General features: G+C 42.9%; 1 protein-coding gene across 2 annotated transcripts in view; it reads right to left on the reverse strand.

Moving 5' to 3' along the window:
- Positions 1-1,258: 1,258 nt before the first annotated feature.
- Positions 1,259-25,381, reverse strand: part of TNIP1 (TNFAIP3 interacting protein 1) — a 739,301-nt gene continuing 715,178 nt past the window's right edge. For both annotated transcript variants that reach the window (XM_044069404.1, XM_044069403.1), the window contains exon 17: positions 1,259-1,652. In XM_044069404.1, coding sequence (XP_043925339.1) covers positions 1,615-1,652 — 38 coding nt within the window. In that variant the 3' untranslated portion in view covers positions 1,259-1,614. The remainder of the gene's footprint in view (positions 1,653-25,381) is intronic.

Raw genomic sequence — 25,381 nt, forward strand, 5'->3', positions numbered from 1 at the left:
GATGCGTCAAGAATGCAATTTTGCACAGAATACCAATCTATTGCGGGTTACTCACAATTACTTCCTCACTCACATCGGGCACACACACACACAAACAGGCAATTTGAGGGACTGTCAAATTTACCTTCAGAGTGTCTCTGGGATATGGGAAGAAGCCTTTGCAGAAGTGTGAGACAGACAACTTTCACCTACTCACACATACTACATTTTCTGTTACTATTACACCAAATAATATATAACGGTACTGTAGGTGGTTAAAACCCCAACCTCCACTTATTTTACATTATTAAAACTCACCCTTGGGATCAAAGGTCGGTCAAAATTATGGTATTAGTTTAATTTAAAAAAATGTCAAAATACTGCATAAAAACCTATGGCAAATAATCTCTTTCGGCAGGGAGTAAAACTTCAGTCTAGTTAAATTTTTCTACCACAATTTAAGGTGGTAAGATGAAATTGTTAGGACTCCAACCTTCTGGATGTGGCCATGATCTATGCTAATACCTACACTAGGGGTGGTGTTACTGCTACCTGGTTCTTGGGATAACTGTAGAAATCTGAAGATGTTTTACAGGGTCTTCTTAATGAGGTAAGGGACTAAATAGTAATTGTGCAAGAAATGTATAATCACACAATTCCGAAAAAACAAACAAAAAAATAAATTAAAAAAAGCTCAGCCCTGATAATGAAATAATGCAGTATATATAGACTCAGGATAATTTTTGACAAGTTAAACATTATCAATTTTGATACTGAGAGGACACAAGAATACAGATAATATTAATATACCAAAAAGAAAAATAAAGACTCATAGCAACTATTGCAGTGGACAGAAAAGAAAACTACATAAAACAGTTCAGGCAAATTACCCACAAAACCTACTTACTTTTTTAAATTAACTTTGCTTTAAACCATTTTACCATAATAGGTAACACTGAACTTTTCTCCTTTACGGTATTTAGACAGTCAAAAAGCATCAATGTGAATTAAAAGAAATCTGATATCCATTGTAAAGGAAAAAATATTGTCCAAAGTTTATCTCTCTGCTTAAACCTTTAGGCAAGCTACTTCAGAAATTACTAAAAAAAAAAAAAAATATAGGCTAAGAGAAAAGTATCTTATTAACATAATCACATTTAAACATACTGATAAACAATATATTTTTATAATATGAATACCAATTTGTTTGCAGTAAAAATTTAGTCAAAGACAGAAGAAAATTATTGCTTTTTCATAGAATGTGGAAGGGAAGACAAGATTAGCGCTAATTCTTTTTAATTATATTTTATATATTTTGAAACAAGTTCTGAGGAAATAAAAATGTGACATTGTACTCTGGGTTTTCAAATCCTGGTACATAAAACAAATTCTCAACTTCTTATGGTTTTCTTTTTGAAACGTTAAATACTAAGGTCAGTGTCATAGTAGGCTTGATAGTTAATTAGGTAATGCATTCCATAACTTTAATAAAATAGTATGTTTACAAAAATTCATTTTACTAAATAGAAATTTCAGACAAACTGTTGCAGTGCACAACTGTGTGGTGTTCTTTCTGGGTATGAGGTAAAATGATCTTTTGAAGGTACCAAAAATAATCAGCAAACAGGGATGTCTCTACCTCTGTGTTTTACCTATCCCAGGAGCCACAGGTTCTGAAAAAAAAATTAACAAGCTATTAGCACTATGTTTAAATAAGACACCACAATACCTGAACTATTCCAGTTCTTGCAATTAAGTATTTAGATAAACAAAAATGCAATTCTCATCCTTCTTTCCACTGTAAATATACTGACGCCCCAAACACATGACAATAATGTCCACACACATGCACACGCACACTACTACGACACTCAATCACACTACCAAATTACATCAACATAACGAGAAGGATTCTGTGTTTTCTCTAGCTAGGATTTTTCCAGCCTCCTGGCTGCAATCAAAGTGATGAGGCATTGGTCGGATCATCAACCCTCTCCCTGCTCAGAACTGCGTCAGAATCATTATACCTACCCCATGACAGCAGCAGCAGCAATAAACAAATGCCTTTGCTACCTGTACAAGTAAAAAAAATTTCACTTCCACTAAATGACAACTGTCCCTAATCTTTCCAGTCATCTAGCCCTCTGATAAATCATATCTGTCACCAAATTCTGGTTGTGTTGCTACACTCAGAAATCCAAGCATTGCACTGACTGGTCTGTTCTAAAGTTAATTTCCTGGCACAATCTAACATCAAAATAATTGCATGCTAGAACAAGAAAAAGTCACAAGTAGGAATATTTTTACTTTAAATCCAAAAGGTGGGGCTCTACAAAGGTGATGAAAAAGTTATAAATTGCTTGCCATGAAAACACAGTTACTAAAGGCTAAAATATGGAAAGCATAGTGAAGATGGTGGTGGTGACAATTTATTGAATTTCATTTCCTTTGATGTTGAAAATGGAGGATAAGTTGGATTAAGGAAGTTGGCAAGCTGAATGTCTTAAACACTTCATCTGTAAGCAGAAAAGGGAAGGGTGAAATGGTATAACAAAGCTGAAAAGACCACATATTTCAGAAATTCACAGGATACTTGAAAGACTGCTACAAGGATAAGTTAAAATCGTTAATCATTTCAAAAAATAGGACACAAATTCTTCACTAACCATTGCTAAATAAAGCATTTACAAGACAAAGTGCATGTGAACAGAACAATACTTTACTAAAACTCCTGAGAAATCATTACGTTGCACCTTGTAAATGCAGATCCCTTAAAAGGCACAATTACATGTGGTATATTATCAAAGCAATATAAACAATGTTTTGCATAGTAGCAAGTAAAATCAGGTAAATACAGGCTGCAAAATATGTTTTTACTTCAGTAGAGCTATAACTGTGATATACTTCAATCCTGTATACAACTATTGTTCTCTGAAGTTCCTATACCGGCATAACTTCTGCACTTCCTGGCATACACCGAAGCATCACAGAATATGTTAAGGCAGACTGCCTCAGCTTCTGTAGGAACGACTTTGCCCAAACACTGCTAACTGCATTCCTTAAATGAAGACAAACAGCAAAAAAACCCTAGAGTGTATAAGGGTACATAATTACATATCCATCTAGTTAATGAAGAACTTCAATGGCAGCTGCTGAAAAGAGGTGACAGTCCCGATAAAAAGGGAGGAGCATGATAAACTGAGCTGCAAAAAACCTTCCCATTCCAGATTAACTGACACATTAAGACTGGACCTAGGACACCTTACTAAAGGATTCCATATTGGTTCTTTAAGAAATGGTACGTTTACTTACACATCTACTATGCTGTTCATAGTGATCACTGCTGCAGTACTCTAAGCTATATGGGAAGATCATCATAGCTTAGAACAACCAAGAAGTGGAAGGAAAAGTATCCAGGAACTCCTGGAGAATGGTCCTAGCAAAGCCTGACTTAAACTTGGAGAAGAAATTCAGCTTGCAATGTTTTGTAAATATATGCACTGAGGACCAAGTTGCTGCTTCTATAATACTTCTAAAGTCTAACCCTTTCCAAAAAAAAGCTATAGACAAAAAGCAAGGCCTTGGTAGAATGTGCCTTGACCTTATGTAGAATAGTTTTATTGCAGTTGGAATAACAAAAGTTAATAGCTTGAGACTACTCTTTGAAATAATCTGGTTTGACACAAATTGTCCCTTCTCTTCTTACCTTCAAGAAGAAATGAAAAACTAATTGGAAGCTCTGAAATATTTTGTTTGGCCGAGAAAGTACATGCATTGTCTGCGGACAATCAAGGTATGAAGCATTCCTTCTCCCTCATTTTGGGGTTTAAAGAACTAAAGGGAGATGGATAGTTTGGCTACAATGATTAGGGATTAATGATCACGGAATCCCTGTCTTTGTGGAAAATGACAGAAGGCTGACCCACTCTAAGAGCTTGCAACTAAGATACTCTTGTTACAGAGGTCAAAGCAATCAGCAAAACTGTCTTCTATGGTAACAATAGTAAGAACTTCAAGTCAACCAGATGAGCTGGTTCAAATGGAGCTATTAGCACCTCTAACACAAAATTAAGATCCAAAGACAAGCCACCATTTTTCTTGGAGGTCTCTTATGCAAAACTATTTCAAAAACATTCCAACATGGGAATGCATTGAAAGAGGGGGATATATAGGCTGGAATAATGAAATGGTTGACAAATAAACCTTGATGAAGGAGTAAGATGGGCCATAGGAAAGTAACTTGCACAAATATTGCAAAACCAAATAAATACTAGCCTTGAGTGGGTGTTTGTTATAGGAGGTTATATTAGAACCCATGCTCACCTATACTGCAGCCCTATACTTGCATCTGCTGTACCTGCTAGAAAAACTTTTCCATTTGCTAATCGCTAATCCATGATTTTGTAGTAGCAGGCTTTTTTGCCTCCATTAGTACCTGCTATACATCCTCAGTCAACAAGTGCTTAAATGGTATTAAGTCTATATCATCCAGGCAGTCAGTTAAATTTGTTTGGGATTGGGGTGTGTCAAACACCCCTGTTCTTGTGTGAGTAGATCCTGTCTGTAAGGAAGTTTGTGGCAATTGTCCCTGTCCATTTCCAAAAGAAGGGAGAACCACTGCTGCCTAGACCAGAAAGGAGTCACCACAATGATCTTGCGGGATTCCTTTAAAATCTTCAGAAGCACCCTGGACATCAGTGGGAGGGATGTAAAACCATACAAGAATACTCCTGTCCAAGGAAAAGAAAGGCATCAGTCTTCAAGGCCTTCTTGTATAGAGTCCTGGAGTAGAAAATTTCCAGCTGATTGTTCAGTGAGGAGGTCTACTTGAGGAATTCACCAAGGATGGATCAAATCTTGGAAGACTCCCTGATCTAGTCTGCATCTGTGAAGGTCTGCCCTTGTCCTGCTCAGCTCGCCTGCTAAACAATTTTGTTCTGATGGAATGCAAGATAAATGTAGAGCGAGATTGTGCTGTAAAGCTATAGCTCAAGCTAGCATGGCTAGTCTGCAGGAGGGGGGGGGCAAAACTTGCTTGTTGATGTATCATGGCTGTGGTGTAACAACTTGAAGTGGTCCCAGGGACCAAGGATGATTCAGAGAGTTAAGTGCCTCGATCAGGGCATGCAACTCTTTTTATTTTTATCTGCATGTTTCTTTCCATGGTGTCCCACATACCTTGCACTTTTATCCCTCCTGAAACTGCTCCCCAAGAAATTTTCGATGTATCTGTGGTCACTGACTGCTTTGAAATGGAGAGGGAGAAGTTCAGATACAGATTTAAGGAGATCTGATATTGCCACAAAGTATTTTCTCTTCTGATAAACCCCAGCACTGGGATTTGAAAAGACAAAGGATGTTGGTGCTGGGATCAAAGAGACAAGATACCGGTGTATCCTTGACATGTGGTGTTTTGCCAGGGGTATCATGAGAATCACAGATGCCATGAGATCCAAAATCCTGAGGTATTCCCTTACAGTAACCAAAATCTGAGTGTAAAACCTTAGAAACAGATCTAGATAGTGATATTTTTGTTTTCCCTGTGTAAGAACGGCTCTTTGAACTGAGGTGTCTAGCTGACACCCCAGGAGCACAATCCTTTGAGGAGAAGTCAAAAAAGAGTTTTGAATGTTCGCTTGAAATCCAAGATTGTGCAAGACATTTCTCACCTAAGTGGGATATTCCAGACACTTTGAAAAAGACTCGCAAAGATAAGCAATTCATTTAAATAAGGAAAAATGTACATATCCTGTAGCCTACTATGAGCAGTCTTGGTGTGGTGGAAGTCTTGGTGTGGTGGATAGCCCAAAGGCTAAGGAAGAGAACTGATAATGTGATTAAAACACACAAAACCTTAAGGAAACGACTTCTGGCTGAATAGGGATGTGAAAGGTATCTTTTAAATCTAATGTTACCAGGAAACTTGAATGAGAAAGAACACGTGACAGGTTGTGAAGCAAAATCATTTTGAATTTGGGCACTATCACAAACAGGTCTAAGAAAGAAAGATCCAGGAATGGTTCTCTAGCAATTTCTTTCATTGGGACTAAAAACATCTTTAAATAAAAACCTTTCCCACCTGGGAAAAAGGAACTGGTTCTATCACACCCTGGGATATGATGTGATAAAGGACAAGTGGAAATAAATGAGCCTGGCCTTGTGGATGAGGAATTACTCCTGGAAAGGAAAGATTTCCGCCCACTGTCAGATGTAGCCTTGATGAATGATCTTCAGAACCCATTTACATGAGACTCTTTGTTGCCAAAGAGAAAAGTGGAAATTCAGACATTTTGGAAGGGAAATGGGGCTGCCAGGGTGGGGATGGTTCCTTAAATAACAAGACTAAATGGGAAACAAAAAAAATTGTATAAAAAAACAAAAAATCAAAATGATTTTGAAAGAACAACCAAAAATACCTGGCTATCTAAAATCACACCACTAACAGCTAATAGGGGGTGATGAGGATGAGATTTTTGTTTTTTATTCTCTGAATTATGTAATTAAACACGGAATGGACATGTAAACTGCCAGCTACCTTGCTCAGCTTCATCATCAAGTTACACTACCCAGGTGCCTTGTGAAAGTAGAGGCATGACCCACCATGGTCATATCACCTAGAACACAGATTGCTAGATAAAGTTGCATAAGTCACTAAAATCCAAATGGGATGAAATCTCCAATCTCTTCTGGCACTAGGTAGAGGGAGGAAAAGAGTATGAAGCCTTTGTCTGAACAACCTCTTTGGATGTTTTGTGAAATACCATCTGGACTTCTCCAAAGAGCTCTGCTGGAGAAGATTGATCTCCAAGTGTTGTCCTTTCTTGGAGAAAGACAAGAACTGTGAGCAACCAAGAATCCACTGGTCTTTTGTAATCATTTTGTAAGCTGCAACAAACTCAAGAGAACCATCTCCCTACATGTATATTCCCAGACTATAGACAGAACTAATGTTGGGCTTTCAAGGTGGTCATTGTGATGGAATTAGCCTTCACTACTGGAGAGGGCAGGACTGTGTGGTATTTGGGTCCCTCCTCTGTCTGTGAATAACTTATTCCTCAGTGTTTGGTTTAGCCCATTATCAAGAACACTCATCCATCTACCTACTTAACTGAATAAACTACTGGAAACTTCAACGAGGTGCCTTTATTCCTCCCACAGGGAGGGTATCAGACAGAGTGAGCGAGAGATTCTCCTAGATCTGCCAGCTAAAGTGATTTTATCTGGACTAATCCTTTATACTTGTTTCTTGTTAGTCCTGTCACCATCTGGGTTACCGGTGGGATACCAGACTTCGCTCAAGCCCTCTGGATTATCTCTGTTCAGTTGCCTAACAAGGGGATACAAAGAAGCAGTCACTGTACAATAAGCTATAAAGCATATGTATCAGGGGACAGTAACACATTTGCTGACTGGCAGCAAGAAAAGAAATATAGGGCTCAAGGGATATGAACTCATGGCCTTCTCAGGGGTATTATTCTCTATATCAGTGCATTATCAAGGGGTGCCACAGAAGCAGACAATGTAAAAGATGTCATAATATACACATATCAGGGGAATGTAACACAGCTGAAGACTGCAAACCAAACATTATAAACACACAATCATCATGAGATTTAAACCATCCCACTACACTGGCACAGTACAAATCACTTCATGAGTAAAGTGAGCCACTGCAGCAGTTAAGACTAAGGACATTGCCTTTACTTAATTGCATGTTTGCATACTGACACTTCAGCAACACTTCGCTCACTTGCACAACCAATGGCAATATCTGCAAGCATGTGACATGGACTGGGCTTCATTTTTGCCATAGGATGAGAAGTGATATGTCTCATTTGTTATACATGTACATCACTGTGGCTCTTTATGACTCATCACAAAATTCATGACCACAGAAAGATGATTTTATTATACACCCTTTGTGGGTATGTATGTGTTGTGTTTATCTATTTTTTGACCAGATTAAAGGTTGAAAATGGGAGTATATGACAGCTGAAAAAGGGAAGCAAATAGAGGGTAAAAAACAAGGTGAACAAATAAGGAATAAGCAGGATGGATGTGGGATACAAGTATACCTATCAACTTCTTAGCTCAATAAACATGAAGAATTTCAACAACAGCTGTAATGTTTGAATGACTTCAATGATCTGTCAGAAAATTACACTTTTTGTGAAGAACAATTGGAACCAACTGTGTATGTTAGTCAAATATCTGACAAGCTGAGAGGTAGGGGTGGGAGTACTTTTTGTGAGGCAAGCATCCTTTTATATTTTTATTAAGGAATAATAAGTTGGGGAAGGAAGTCAGGGAAGTAAGAGGCTGGTAAGAAGGGAAGGGTAGTTAGCAGTGAAAGACACATGACTGATAGAGTGTGGGTAACACAATGAGGGAGGACAGAATACAGTAGTGAAGAAAACATCAGGCAAATGCACAGAAGATGATGAGTGTAGGATTGTATAACATAAAAGGTGGTGGACATGGACATGAAAGGTAGGGGAACACTGGGTTAGGGGATACAACTAGATGTATAGAGATGCAGTCTCTGACAATTAACACCCAGTGGAAGATTACACATCACCCTGGGATCAGTGACCTCTGGGTCCTGCTTCACAAGGTGGAGTCAGTGCTGGGCATGTAAGCAATTCAACAAGTCAATGGAGCATGGTCTCCTTGTGGCTGATGCAGGCATTCAAAATCCTGTTTATTATTTCCATCACAAGCTCTGGCAACTCCTGACAGATTACAGAAGTGTCACCTCTACTTGTACTGCTAACAGAGTGCGCTAAAGTACCACCCTCTCCTGAGCAGGGCTATATGATTTATGTAGCGAAGGTAGGGCAAAAGGTGTGGAGGCAACTGTGGCAGGCTGGGACACAGATATGTTGGGTGCCGATGGTGGTGGCACTATTGCTGCCACCTACAGGGGACAACAGGCCTTGCCTGTGGGTTAGGTGTAGGTTGCTGAGTTGCTGCACATAACTGTAACAAAAAGGGAGAGAAACAAAACAAATAAACTAAATAAAAGTAAGAAAGAAATAGGATAGCTACAAAGAGGGTGGGGAAGAGAAATAATAATGCAATTTTCCTTGTGTTTTAACTATATTGATACTAATACAATTAAGCTTAATAATCTTTTAGGAGTAGAGCTGAAAATAGGTATGTCGTCAAGTTTGTCTGAATATAGCATATTGAGGGAGCTATGCCAAAAGCCCTCCCCACACACAGGTGACATAACAGAATATTAATGGCAGGAGACATTTATCAAGACCCCACATTTGTGCTTGTGTTCAGTACTACAATTTGAGTTCTGAAACTGAGTTCTGAAAATAATAGAAGTGTACCTATATGTGATGCACTTTTTGATAAATATGTCCATCATAGTTGATAGACAAGGGACAGTTACTTCTGTTGTACATTTTGAAATGCTCAGCACACACCAGAACTTATGGATATTACATATAAGGAACATGTAGTGGTGCATAAACATTAGTGGGATGACAAGATATCTTTACATGAGAACTGAACCTTTTTCTTGGGGGGGGGTGGGTGAGACTTTAACCAACAACCAACAGCTATCCTAACAATCTCAGAGCACAGACTTAATACAATTATTCACTTGCCTATACATACAGGAGGAGACATGCAGAAGTGCACTCCTAACATTGCACAGTCATAGAACTAAATTGTTTTTAATGAATACAGCTGTTAAAATACCAACAGAGACATTTATTACAACAGCCTACATGCTCACCCCGGCACTTCGTTAAGCACTCTAGTCAGTTGTTGTGCATCTCCCTATTACTTTTGATCTCTATAGGAGCTAGAGACAAAAACACAGCATTATAAGAAATTGTCTGGCTATATATTTATCTAAAAGATGGTATACTCACAGTAATAAAGTGGTGACTGTGGCCTTACTTAACTTGCACATTAACCAAGGAGGTCAGGCTTGGATTGATTCATGTCCCTGAAGTGGAGATGGTTCTGTTCCTCCATGCATGGGATGTCAGTAGCACATATGACAGCCTTAGCCAAACTATTCCTTGCATCAGCCTTATACTGTGACCAATTATATCCTCCTGCAAAAGTATCTGCCTGTAATACTTATGTCCAAAATATTTTGGACTCCTTCACACCACCTCTGTGTTCTAAAAGAAGAACTACCCCTCAGGGGGGTAGGATGTTGGCATAATGGTTAAGGTGTCTGCCTTACAAACACAAGGTACAGGGTTTGATTCTGACATGGGGTAATTGGCTAGGCTTAAAATGGCCCACAACAGGACTTAGCCTAGTACTAATCTATGAACCTAATCTATGAACCTATCTTCTTCAACCATAATTGTGTCATTCACAAATCTCACGAAAAATGGCAGAGAACTGGTGCCCAAAACAGTTCTCACATGTCCCAGCCATTATGCAACGAAGGGTGCCAGGTGGCAACTCATTTGCTTGATGGATGGCCAAATAACAAAATAAGGATACTGCACTACTATGTTTCCAATAGCACTTTAAAGCATGAAATGTGGCAGTTGTCTATTCCTCCGTTTGCTGCCGAGAATATCTGATTAACAGAATTTCCATATTCAGATGGTTAATATTGGGATAACAATTCTTTCCCACCTAACATAACTATCTTCCCACTGGTACATGGAGCTGCCAGCAAGTGCTCCGCAATGTGTGCAGCATCGTGTAGTAATCTTCCCAATGTTTATCTGATTTGCTTGTCACACAAATTGAGCAAGTCAGAAACAATAATGAAATGAAGCCTAATTATCATAATAAATAGGCTCAGATGGGTGAATTTATACCACACTAGGGCAATGAGAAGCACATCATTAAACTACAGAAGAAAACAACCATGAAAGGTATTTGAATCTAGTGAGCTGCTTTTGTTGGAAGATTTCCTTCAAGAGTCTGATATTTGCTTATATAAAGTAAGTACTACTTACAAAATTCCATTCAGATGAAGAATGCTACCAAGTACTAATTCTTAAAATTCCATTCAGCTGGAGAATGCTTGCTTTGACTGTTCTTCTAGCTTAATACCTGTGAGGCATGCAATTTTTTCACTAATTTTAAGTGCCAGCCCAAACTATCTTATGAGATGCATTGCAAGTGTACTGCATGTAGTAGAGTTAATGGTTAAGACATATGGGAGACTCCCTCCTGGGCTCATTTTCTGGGTAATGTTCATTACTATTTTACTGTTGTATGCTTTGCTCATATGTAATTAGACACAACCTTAATAAAATTGGTATTGTAATGGTCAAGTGTTGTTTCCAATTCTGTAATTGTTTTGTGGGGAATATGTGCTCAGTACACATAATGATGTGTGATCTTTACTTAAAGATTGTGGGTACACATGTCACTGTCAAGTACATACTGACCATGATATGTGGTCTAGTAATATAGTATTATTGTACAGATTTTTTTAGGACAATACAAGCAGAAGGCTAATAATGCCTCTGCTTTCCATGCCTGAAAAAAACAAGCTCTAAGAAAAGTGTGGGACATGCTGGCTCATCCAAATCCACCCACAAACTGAAATTTACAGATGTGGAAAATATGTGGTACAACAGGCCATCTGTCTTCATGGTTTATAGCTCTTAGCTGCCCGTCCCACCGGCCAACCTTTCCATGACTGTGTTTGGGCTAAAACTGTCACCAATACAAATGCAGTGGGTGAACATGACCACAGCTATGGCATGATCAAGATCACTGATACCATCCTTGCTGCAGAAGCATTAGCCTGGGAATGGAGGGGAAACTGGTGGTGGGCTGTCAATCAAGCCACCTCTTAACAGAGATGGAAGAGTTCCTGGCCTTGGTGAAAGACACTGCCATCTTCACAGAGACCCACAGTGTGATGCTGAATGCTGAGGCAGAGCTGGACAGCTCCCATAAAGTTTTAACTGTAGATACCTGAGGTATACAATCCTACAACACAGTATCAATATCTGCAACTTCTGATTAACACACAGTATAGTTCATAAAACATGTCTCATTTATGGTACACAGGTTCATATTTTTATAGCTGTAAAGAAATCGGCTGTATTTGTTGTTGATGCCGGGTCCTACCTACACTGTTATCATTTGCTTTGTTGTATTCAGAGATTATTCTTAATCCGGCAGCATCACTGTGGAACTGGCCCCATCTGACACTGGAGTATCTGTAGCCTTTGATAGGATGGTTAGGATGAGATGTCGTAGTCAGGGTTGCAGTGTGCACCCTGCAACACAGAGAGTGTGACCCAAGCATCCCCTACTCAAGATTATGGACACAGTCTCTATGCCTGCGGATATCCAAGAAACACAGCCATCTGAAAGTGAAAGGGCTGATGGTGACACTATAGATCATGGAAATGTGGTGGCCCCCCAGACCAGAGATGTCTGCATCTACCCTGTGGGAAGTCACTCCTTGCAAACCAACGATAAAGGTCACATCTTCTTTTTTCGACTTTTTCCCGGTTAGGGGTCACCACAGTGGATCACCTGTCCGCTCATGAATGGCAGTGGAGTTTTACAGTGTCAAGCTGCCAGCCCAGCGCCCAATCTTCCACAGAAGGCACACACACACACACACACACACACACACACACACACACACACACACACACACACACACACACACACACACACACACACACACACCCCTAGGGCCAATTTAGAGTGTCCAATCCACCTTCAGCATGTCTTTGGGATGTGGGAGGAAACCAGAGCACCCGGAGGAAACCCACGTGCCCACAAGGAGGACGTGCAGACTCTGCACAGAAAGCACCCCGGCCGAGAATCAAACCAGAGAACCTCTTGCTGTGAGGTGGCAATGCTAACCATTGCACCACCGTGGCCGCCACTGATACAGGTCACATATGTAACACATGTGGGAGTTGCAAAAACTGCCTGGATGGCCTGCACATACATTGTAGTTGATACCCTGTGCTTTACAGACAACCTTGTAGATGGAGTGATACCCTTTGTGGTTCACATATCACCTTCCCAGTTCACTACATGAGGCTTTTATTTCAATGTAGATAGAGTCTAAGACCATCAGTACCCCCTAGGAAATGGAACATGACATAGAAAGTGCACCTGCATAAGTCCTGCTACCTGTATCAGTTGATGTTCGAAATCCTCACTGCCTCATTGGCATTTGGGGTTATCTGCCAAGGTAATCCTGTACAGGCCAACTTTCAAAAGCACTGACACCCCTCTTTCTCTCTTCCTATGACAGTTGATTGGCTGAACATATTTTGAGAGAGAAGCCTTTAGCTATCACAGGAAGTGAGTGTTCAGATTTTTTCTCTTTCACAAAGAAGGACTGGAAAGGACTTTAATCCAGAATTGCTAGCAAGAGTATATATGCAGCCAATCACAGTACCATATAAAAACAAATCCAACAACAACCAACTCAAACAGGTTGAAACCAACTTCAGCTTTACACAGTCTGTGGGGTGTTACATGGGTGCCACCACAGATGTGGTGAAGAATTTGAGCATTTACCTTTACAGGTTAAGTAGGATTTGCTCAGCCGTACTGTGGTCATCCTTCTCTCAGCCTCAATGCTTCAGTAGCATTTTAGGTAGATTTTCAAAACTAGCTTAACATACCTGGGTGGTGTAAAGAAAAGGAACCAAGAGCCCTTGAAGAATGGTTCTAGCAAAGCCTGTTCCGGATCTTCAAAAGGAATTCAGTTTGTACTGCTTTGTGACGGTATGAACAGAGGAACAGGATGCTGCCTCTAGAATGATTCTAGGGTCCACCCCTTTCCAATATGCCATCAAAGAGTGTAACACCCTAGTTGAGCTAGCCTTAACCTTGCCTGGAAGAGATCTACCATGGTGGTAGCAAAAGATAACCATTGTATAACAATTTATTTAGAGACAGGTTGACCTTTCTTAGCTCCTATATAGGAGGCAAAAAGCTGTTCAGTACTTGTAAAGGGCCTTGTTCTATCAAGGAAGTACCTGAGCTGCCTGTGCACATCCAAGGTATGTAGAATCTTTTCTCCCTTGTTTTTGAATATTGGAAGAGTGAAAGCTTGATTCAAAGTAAAGTCAGAAACAACTTTAGGAAGGAATGATGGATTAGTTTGTAACACAACCCTGCCCTTGTGAAAAATCAGATAGGGTTGACCTACCATGACAGCTTGCAACTCAGAGAATCATCTTGCAGATGTCAGAGCAGTAAGCAAAACAGTCTTCCAAGTAATGAAATATAAATCAGCCTGACAAGCAGGTTTAAAAGGAGGTAATGTCAATTTTTCAAGAACAAAGTTGAGATCCCAGGGATGAGGAATCTGGTTTGGAGGGGTTCCCATGTGCAACACTCTTTCATAAACTGTTTGACCATAAAAAGAGGCAAAAGAGGGAGATCCATAGGCAGGCAAGCTGAGATGGCTGAAAGCCACACGTTGATAGAACCATATGATAAATCATCTCTTAAGTACCTCAAACAAATATTTCAAAACCAGATGGGTTGAAGCCCTTTTGGGACTTTTGTTATTGGCTAGGTCTTCTTCTTCTTTCAGCTTTTCCCAGTTAGGAGTCGCTACAGTAGATCAATTGTCTGCTCATGATTGGCAGTGGTGTTTTACAGTGTCGAGTTGCCAGCCCGGCGCCCAACCTTCCACAGAAGCACACACACACACTTACACCTAAGGCCAATTTGGAGTGTCCAATCCACCTACAGCATGTTTTTGGGATGTGGGAGGAAACTGGAGCACCCGGAGGAAACCCACGCGCCCACAAGGAGGACATGCAGACTCTGCACAGAAAGCACCCCGGCCGAGAAACGGCACAAAAACTACCTGAGGAAGTTTCAAAGCCATAAGGACATTAAACAACCCCTGAGTGAAATTCTGCTACTGGACCTTAGTAGCCAGAGAAACATGCTTGTTTTTTGTTCCTTTTTTTAAAGGGATGTCTACCTTATAAAAAGTAGAAGGCTCAGACCTTGGATGGCACTCAATAATTGCAGATGGAACTTCCTCTCTAACCAGAATCTGAGGAGCACTCCTAGACCCTTCGGAAGCAATCAGCTATGGTTCCCCTTGAACATTTGAAGCAGATGTCTGCAAGGCCTTCAGGGCCCATGTGAGAGGTTGAATCCATGTCAGCCGCTAAACGGGTCATGGCAGAGGAATCCAATGGCTGAGTCAGGTCATGGTCTGGCGTTCACAAGTCTAGGGAGAGATATCTGGCAGAGGTGGGACAGTGGAAGAATTGGACCTAGACTTCTTGGCCTTTTTCTTCATGGACATCTGACCCTCAGACCGGGAAGTTCCTTCCATGGTGTCTTTCACTAAAACCTTAAGACACTGGTGTTACAAGTACAAGGCCAGAAAAGAAAGCCAACTAGGGGAGTCTTTGGAATTAAAGTCTGACAAATAGAACTGGATGTATGGTACTGGGAAGCGCCAAGACAAAATAATGCACTGATTGTGATGATTTGTATGGGGAATCTGTCTCCCACACTGGCATTTACCCTTTCTGGATGACATGAACCCCACAAGCAACACATAAAATGAAAATTCATAAGAGCAAAAACCCCAATGGGACAATTATCTGAACCGAACTGGTGAACCAGCAAATGAAGCATGTGTTCAGACAGATGACCAAAAGATGGTGTTCGGACTGGTGGCAAAGAAGTTCTGAGAATGGTCCACCACAATGTCACCTTTGTGCCCTACACTTTACGCAGGGAGCATACGTGTGACATAAGGCATATATAAAGCAAACTTAGGCTTTGGTATACTGGCTGGACATCAGGCTACCTTGGCAGGGGATCCTTAGTTAATGAATAATGGAACACTATTGTAATGAATACTGCAACAGTGAAATGTAAGGACACCAGGAATTCTAGTGTCAGTGTACAAGAGCAAAAGAGACATTCACAACTGTGGGCAGTACAGAGGTATAACAGTCCTGTTACACTGCATGAAAGTACTGAAGAGGGTGACTGATAAACAAATACAAACAGCAGTACAAAGTACGATGGGAGATGAGCAGTTTGGATGCAGATCAGGGTGTAACACAACTTACCTAATGTTTGTAAGTCAGACAGTTGAGAAGAAGCTACACATGAAAAAAAAAGAGTCCATCTGGCACTTCTACACTTGGAGAAAGCATATGACAAGGTCCCAAGAAAAGTTGTTTGCACAGTCCTGGAAACATGGCTATGAGGTATGTACAAGGACCAAATGACACAAATACGAACAGTGTTCGGACTCACAGACGGGTTCCTAGTGGCAGTGGGTGTGCATCAGGCCTCAGCTCTCAGCTCACTGTGATACATACTGGTGATGGACTACATTAACAACCAGATAGGGGGGAACAGATCAACAAAGTCACTGTATGCAGACAATGTAGAACTGCAAGCATAGTCTTAACAAGAACTTCAGAAAATGATAGGGAAAGGTAATACAAAACCAAAGGCACACTGCATGAAACTGACTACAAATATGACAGTTGTTATGGCAGCAAATGGGGGAAATCAGAAGAATATGGAAACTGAGACAGAACGGAAAACAGTTAAAGGTGAACAGCTTCAAGTATCTAAAATGGGTGGTTGTGGAGAAGGAAAGTCGGAATGAGGACAAGGATAGAATTAGAGGGGCTGCAGCCAACTGGCACAGTGTGTCAGGGGTGGTATGTGAAAGAAGAATGCCAAAGAAGTTGGAAAGTAAGATGTACATAACAGTTTTTCGACCAGTACTATTGTATGGTACAGAAACTTGGGTAGTGAAGCCAGAACAGTTGAGGAAGCTGGAGATGAAGTGCCTGAGATGGGTGGTAGGATGTGCACTGTGGGAAAGACAAAGAAATGATGACATCAGGGCAGAGACCCAAGTAGCTCCAACTGCAGAGAAAATTCAGAAAGAACAGATTTTGGTAGTGAGGGTACAAATGCAGGAAAGCAGAAGACTATCTGGTGAAAAAGATATGGGAAAGTCAGGAAGAAGGAAAGAGGAAACAAGGGCATCCAGCAAAGAGATGGCTGGACTGCGTGACAGAAGACCTGTGATAGGCAAGAATCGAAGGAGGTAGGAGAGTGCCATTGAATCGACAGATATGGCGATAGCTGACATAACACCTTGACCTCATGTATAAAATGAGGAAAAAGGAGGTTGATGATAAGTCTGGCTGTCTACTTCAAACATGTATAGTTTAGTTTAGAGACATCATATGCTATAAACTAATATCTTATTCCCTTAGCAGGCCTTGCTATTTCAACGACACCACACTGAGATAACCATTTCTTAAAATTTATCTAAAACAACTGCATCACATAGATTTCATGCTATGGTAGACTAAAAAACTATGACATTTTGTTTTCTTGCTCTGGTTGTAACAAATCTTTTAGGAACATCATTGTTTGCTGTGATTTATTTTCCTTTTACGAGTCTCATTAGATTACTTGAACTGGCGTTTGTAGTTTTCTCTCAAGGAAACAGTATGAAGTGAAACATTCAGGAATGACATTTACATTTTTCAGGCAGGCCATAAACTGTGCCATCTATGCTTTGAGGAAGACACAAATATAAAAAAACAATTCCTTCCCTCTGAGAGGCCTGAGTCATGTCTGAGCATTCACGCTGTGCACTAGTGATGTAGCTAGATCAACTGCTGCCTTGGCAGTCCTGCAGTCCCCTAAGTGGCAACTACTCTCAACCAGACCTGACGACCAAAAATATACTTGCAGACACACCTAACACACAGCTATTTTATTATGTCTATACATAATACATTTTCCAGAAACTGTAGCAAAAAAGCCATAGTAGTTCTTACAACACCTCAGAACAACATACTCTAAACAAATAATTTAAATAGGCACAATCTTAATTGTGACTACTTAAATGGCTACTGATACTGCACTCATGCCCAGACATCCAATAAAAGGGCTTACACCACAGACTTGCAGATACTGATGAGCACCTCTTCTGCAGTGCTGATCACACTCCTAACAGCTTGCATCCAGGGAAGCCGTTTCATTTGCCCTCCCCTAGCTATTGTTTTGCTGTGCATCGATACTTCCATTTCACATCGATATATTTTAATAACTGTTTTTGGAAATGGTAAGTAAATTATTACATTCCTCCCTTCCTATACAGAGCTGCATATTAAAGCACTGTGTTCGACATCAGTAAATCATTATTTCCCAGCAAGGAGCCCGTAGCATGAAAGCTGGAATAAGCTGCATTACAAAATGTACGTTGGTCCAATAAAAGGTATCACATCACCTCCATGCTCCAGATAAAACACACACACACACACACACACACACACACACACACACACACACACACACACACACACACACACACACACGCTTGTTTACAATGCACAAAGAAGTAAATAAATTATGCAAAACTGACAAATGAATCAGCAGCAGTACTTGTCAAGGCACAAACTATAAAAGTACCTGCATTTTTCTAAGTACCTTTTTCCATTCAGAGTTGACAATCTTCATAAAAAAATGAATATTTTTTAGCAATATATTACTAAACGTATTTTGAAATATTGTGCAAAAGTAACTCTTGTAACCACAAGCTCTCTCAACTTCAAGGATGACTGGTCATACAGGCAAACAAGTCTCTGGTATGATTTTTGCCACAGCCATCTTTACACCATATATCAGTTTTCATGCAACATGGACAAATGGCTCAGAAATGGATAAAGTAAAACTGTTGGTCTTAGAATGCAAATGATAACTCGTCCTTAAATGCAGCAGTGCTGCTCTGTAGCTGTAATGTACGTGTGTGTTTACATATAAAAAAAAGGAATTATGTATAATTCTATGGCATTACTTCAACAAACCACTTGGTCGATATTCACAACATAGACTCCAAAACACTGAAACCACAAAATTGGAAAAAAAAAATGAATAAAAAAAAAACAATATTTTACAGGTGGCAAGCTCCTATGCATGCCAAATCCCCTGCAACTTATATTTACAAATGCATACTTAATTTAACTGTGATTGAATTGTGGAGAGACCATGACCAGGGAATTGCTTCCAGTGAACAAAATAAATCACAGCAATACTGATTATAAATAGGCAACAACAATCACCAAGTAAAACAAAATTCATAGATTTCTAAATATTTCTACAACTTGGTAAAAGAACTGTACACAATTATGCCACATTTGACTAAACTGATGTTCAAACAATTGACCTTTAACTAAATTGTCTTTCAACAAAAAGTCATGGCTCCGTGAGTGCGTGTAAGGATATGTGTACACACAAACCCTGTATTTTTTTTTAAAAACTGGTAGCTGACCTGTTGTAACTTATGTGTGACTCCTTAATTGACCTCTTCTAATTTCTGTCTGACTCACAAGAGACAGAGCTGTGGTCTCTTTTCAAGTTTTAGTATGCAGTTAAAAGCAGAATACAAGTAAAACACACTGTAAAGAAAACAAATCACGGTATAGCAAATATAAAAAGGCAATAAAGTAAGACAAAACACAACAAATAAAAAGAAAACTAACCTTTCCCTCACAGCAAATTGTAGCAGAATCTGAGTGAGTCTTTCCAGTAAAGCCCTTGCTCAGAACTCGTTGTAAGCACTAAATAAACTACAATTTACTACAGCACTCGACCTTCCTCACTGTCAAGAGGAAAACAGTTCTTAGTACTTAAATTAATAAGCACCTATCCAGGCATGTCCATGGGTCAGCTCCTGGTCTTTTCTCCTGCCCACCTGAAGAATCTGGGCATCTTGGAGCAATGTAGCAATTGCCTCATGTACACTGACAATCCTCTCCTCCTACCACCCAACACTACAACTTGTGAGAGATGCACTTATATAGCCAAACTGGAAGCCAAACTCTCTCCAGCTAAGACTGGACTAGACAGTCAAGAGGGGAAGGTTAATACCTGCATCACACCACACTTAACACATAGTCCTTCAAAACGCACACTACCAAAACCCACACATAGAACACAAAGCACACACCCACATTCACAGAGGCTCTCAATAAAAATCTGCCCAAGCAACAGAGACCTCCCAAGCTGAAACGCAGACAACCACCACCCCCCAACACTACCCAAATGACACACAGCCCACAAAATCAGTGTGGCACTCAACCTCAGTCCATAAGGCAAAACAATGTGCCCAACACACTAGTCATAGGAGACTCTATAGTCAAGCACACTGATGTCCCACTCACCAGGCTAAACAAGGAGAAAGTTACTGCTAGCTCCCTGTTGAGTGCCAGGATCCACCACATAACGCACTCACTCAGGTCACTGAACAAGTACAAATACGATTCTGTCATTGTCCATGTTGATGTGAATGACCTGAGACATACGTCCCTGGACTACATGAAGAGAGACATGGAGGAGCTCCCAGATCTTGTAGCCCAGGCAGGTATGACCCTAGCCCTGAGTAGCATCCTGCCATCGCCCAGAATGATACCACAATACAAAGACAACATGACTGACTTCAACAATTGGCTAAGCTTTTGGTGTCATTTTAAGGGGATCCAGTATCTATCTGCCTGGGACGACATGGTCGACAGGCCAAAATGCTTTGCCAGAGATGGCCTGCACCTGTCGCCCTGGGATTCCAGATACCGGCTAAGGCTCTTGCCACCCCTACAGTGCCTTTTTTACGCAAGGTTCAAATGCTAAATTCACCACCGTAACAGGTACAAGCAAGCAAACTCTGAAGGTAATGCTACTCAATGCTAGAAGTCTAAACCTCAAAATGCACTCACTTGAGGCACTCCTTAAAATGGAGAATGACAACATCTGTGCAGTGACAGAAACCTGGCTCAAGGCTCCAGAGAGCACCCCTGCATTACCAGGATATAATTCATACCACACCTTTTGGTCACCTGACCTGGACCGAAACACTAAAGGAGGAGGCATGTCCATATTCATTGAGGATATCCACACCTCCAGGCTAGTTGCTCAACATAATGCATCCGAAAGTATCCAAGTGGAACTAACACTGGGCAAGACTGCAATCCAGCTTGCAGCATGTTACAGATCCCCCACCATGCCCTAGGATTCCCACTCTTCATTTCTTAAGATACCAGAAAATATTAAGGTACAACCCAATACCTTAATTATGGGTGATTTCAACTACCCCACCATCAACTGGGAAAACTACTCATGTACCAACTCATTTGCTCAACGTTTTCTGGAATTCATAACTTCCAGTGCCTTGGATCAGCTTGCCCACACCCCCACCAGCGGCAGCAATATCCTGGACCTGGTCATTACCAGTATGGGTAACCGGTGATCTAAAGTAGGAGATTCATTTGTCAGCAACCTATGGGTATGGATCCGATATCGGATCCGAACCGGCATGGTTTATCCAGCTATGGATCCGAGCTCCTAGCTCCTCCCCTCACCCATAATGCCCTGCTCTCCCTACATGACCTCAGATCTAGTTTGCCGCGTTCATGGTGACAGCTTGATCTTTGAGATCCTTCAGCTAAGTGCTATTTTAGTATTTTACTAAGGGTATTTTTGTCAAATAAATAGTTTTTTGTGTGAAAGTTTTAGGTTTCTCACCACTTTGAACTAATTTTTAGTTAAATTACTTATTTTTTTTTTTGTAATTCCCTCCCCTCACTGGTAGCGTAGCTTGTGTGCACGTGGTTTCTTTGGGGCCTTTGGTGTGACTGGGTTGTTAACTTGTTAGTTTTCTTTTTGTTTAAAAAAAAAAAAAAATGTCTGAGGCCCCAAAGGCGATATTTTCGAAATGCTCCGAGTGTGGCCATAAGCTGTCCCCTGCGGATGGCCACACTCGGCGCATTCGATGCCTTGGGGTTGAACACCTCACTTCTGGATGTTCAATCTGTGCAGGGTTCAACCCCAGGGCATTGAAGGAGCGGAGGTCGAAGCTGGTCTTGGCGGGACAATTACCCCCGGACTCAGCTTCGGCCTCCGCCCCGTTGGTAGTTACCACTCCTGCTGTACCTGCCCTACCTGCTCCCGCTCCTCCTCCCGGGATTCAAACTCCCTCTACGGGTTCGGAGGAGAGGGAAGCTAGGAAGAAGGACCGGAGAGAGAAGCACCACAAGCGGCGGGCCGAGACCTCCGTCTTGGCCCCGCCGGCTAAGCGGGCTTCTCCTCCGGCCTCTCTAGCTACTGGTTCTCCTCCTCCTCAGCTCCGGTCCCCAACCTTTTCACCGGGACCTGAGGAGGAGGAGACCCGACCTCCTTCGAGGCTATCGAGGCGGTACTCAAGGCCTATCTCGGTAGCCTCTTCGAGGTCGACCTATAGTCTCTCCGACGCCGATCTGGACCGGATGATGCGAAGGTTCATCCAGGCCCAGATGCAGATGGGAATGCTCCTGCCTCCCCCCCCCCGGGGGGGTCTCGACCCCTTTTTTCAAGCCCATAGCTCCTTCTCCGACCCGCTACCCGGGTTCATAGCGCTCGGAGCTGGGCAGCTTCGGAGCCGGGGGAGGGTCGGCTCCGATAGTACTGGCTACTTCGGATCCGACCCTGCCCTCGAGTGTGTCGGATCCGACCTCTCGAGCCTTGGCCGAGTTTCGGATCCGAGGGACTCAGTGTGCCTTGGCGCCGTCCGTATCGGAGCACACTGGTCCCTCGGATCCGAGGGGCTCGGCGCCGGCTCCGATCCACTCCTCGGATCCGAGGGGGAGCCGACTGTCGGATCCTTTGGTCGAGGCCGGCTCCCCCTCGGCTTTTGATGTAGTGGAGAGGGTTCTGTTGAGGGCTTCCGGACCTCCGGCACTTGCTTCGGCTCCGTCCCGCACTCCATCTGCTCTGGGTCAGGCTTCCGTCACCCAGCCACTGGGACAGCCCGTTTCAATGCCCCAAACAGTTCCTGTGGAACTAGACACTGCTTGCGGGGGCTCCTCGGACAGCCCCCCTGAGGAGGCACCTCGCAAGCACACGTGTAAAAGGAGGCACATAGACTCCCCCGAGTCTTTAACTGAAGACATGGACTTGGAGGAAGGGGAAGGCTCCCCAAGATCACCCCCCGAGGATGTCTCCTTTGGAGACATCATGGAAATGCTTCGTATAAGAGGTGAGTGGTCTGCCCCAAAGTCTTCCTCGGACAAGTCTGTGTTCTTGGAGGCATTTGAAACGGGCCTGTCTACCTCTTGGGTGTCCCCTCCTGCTGACCCCCTGGTGGACCTTATTACCACCAGGGCGTGGAAGGAACCAGACACCTTGGAGCCAATCCCCAAAAGGCCAGACAGGATTCTTAGCCCCCCTGCTGATCGTGACCACTGGAGTAAGGGACCCCCGGTAGATGCCATGTTGACGGCAGCAGCCACTAAGAGGGAACTCGCCCAGGAGAGTCCCTCAGTCCATCCTCCGAGCAAGGAGTCTCGGATGATGGACCGCTTGGGGAAGCGAATGTTTAGTTCAGCGACCTTCTCAGTGAGGGCGCTCAACTATCTGGCACATGTTATTAGGATATCTTATCAAAGAATACGCTACATCCCCCCCAGAGTCCATGTCAGAGGAGGACAAACTTTTGCACTCCACCCGTATGGCCACTCTTCGGTCCGTGACAAATACCTCTATGCGGTTGCTTTCCCATGCTACTGAGGGAGCCGCTAGAGCTGCAGGAGTAGGCCTAGTCACGAGACGCCAGGCCTGGCTCCGCCATTGCGATTTCACGGAGCCCTTCAAGGCATCTTTAGTGAACGCCCCCTTTGATGGTTCTGCCCTTTTTGGCAAGACGGTTCGCGACACCTTGGTCCAGAGCGAGAAGGACAGGAAGACGCTGTCTGCCGCCGGAGTCCGCTTCTCTGTGCCCCAGAGGTCCTACTCTAGGAACCAAAAGGGCCAGAAGAAGATGTGTTTCCGGAAGTCGCAGCAATCCCAACCCGCTCTGGACAACCAGTCCTTCCGTGGCAGAGGAGGACAGGGTGGACGCCGCCCCAGGGGCAGAGGGGCTCCCAGGAATTTCTGGTTCAGAGAACCTTTCTCTGAGCGACCCGCGCAGCAACCCTGAGGGGTTGCCTGACTGCTCCACTCTGGAGGCAGTCGGGGACGCCGGAGCACCTAGCAGCATGGGAGTCCATAACATCAGACCGCTGGGTCCTCCGTATTATATCCAGAGGATACAAAATCCCTTTTCTTCACGTCCCAAAACCAAAATCCCTCCCCGACGTTCCACCCGATCAGAGGGAGGCCGCTTCAGCAGAAATTGGCTATTTGCTGAGGAAAAGAGCCATCCAGCCCGTCCCCCCAGACCAGATCGGATCAGGGTTCTACTCCAGGTTCTTTTTAGTGCCAAAAAAGACGGGGGACCTAAGACCCATTTTAGACCTGTCTCTATTAAACCTGGCAGTTCCCAAGGAGAAGTTCCAGATGGTCACTTTACAATCTATCCTCCCCCTTCTGGTAGAGAATCACTGGATGTGCTCTATAGACCTCAAGGATGCGTACTACCACATACTAATGGACAGACGGTCCAGGAGGTTTCTTCGCTTCCGCCTGGGAGCCAGTCACTACCAGTTCAGGGTCCTTCCCTTTGGTCTCACCACAGCCCCCAGGGTGTTCACCAAAGTATTAGCAGTGGTTGCGGCCCACCTGAGGCTTCAGGGGGTGCAGGTCTTTCCGTACCTGGACGACTGGCTTCTCACCGCCCCAACAAGGCATCTACTATCCTTGGCAAGAGACTCCTTTCTTCATCTAGCTCCCTGGCTAGGCATCACGATAAACGTGGGAAAGTCCAACCTGGCCCCTACTCAGTTGATAGAATTCATAGGTGCCAGGTTAGACACGAGGAAGTTAAGAGCCTTCCTCACAACTGACAGAATTCGGAATCTACGACTCCAGGTGCGGGCCATCCTCCACTCCAGCTCAGTTCCGGCGGAATTGGTCCTGAGGGCACTAGGGTCCATGGCGGCAGCGATTTCTCTTCTCCCACTCGCCCGCTTGAACATGCGGGTACTTCAGTGGACGCTTCAAGTACAATGGTCTTATCTTTCTCTCCCTCTGCATCACCCCATTGCAATCAGCAAGGCTTGCAAGTAGTCTCTCTTGTGGTGGCTCCATTCCTAGGATCTCCAAGGAGGCCGCCCCTTTTGTGCATCTCCCCCTCTTGCCACAGTGACCACGGACACATCTCGTCTCGGGTGGGGGGGGGCATTTTGCGGGACGGACGGTCCAAGGCACGTGGAACGACTCAGAGACCTCCCTGCATATCAATGTTCTGGAGATGAGGGCCGTGCTCTTGGCGTTGCAAGCACTTCAAGCCTTTCTTCCCCTGGGAACAATTGCGATTCAGTCAGACAACATGTCGGTGGTCTGGTACATCAACAAACAGGGGGGAACCAGGTCTTACCCTTTATGTCGGGAAGCCATGAGAGTGTGGGAATGGGCGATCTCCACCAACCGCTTTCTCATCGCAACGCATATTCCGGGTCAGTCCAACATCCTTGCAGACAAGCTCAGT

This window comes from Protopterus annectens, chromosome 4.part0, assembly GCF_019279795.1.
Source record: "Protopterus annectens isolate FY-2018-M chromosome 4.part0, PAN1.0, whole genome shotgun sequence".
Lineage (NCBI taxonomy): Eukaryota > Metazoa > Chordata > Ceratodontiformes > Protopteridae > Protopterus > Protopterus annectens.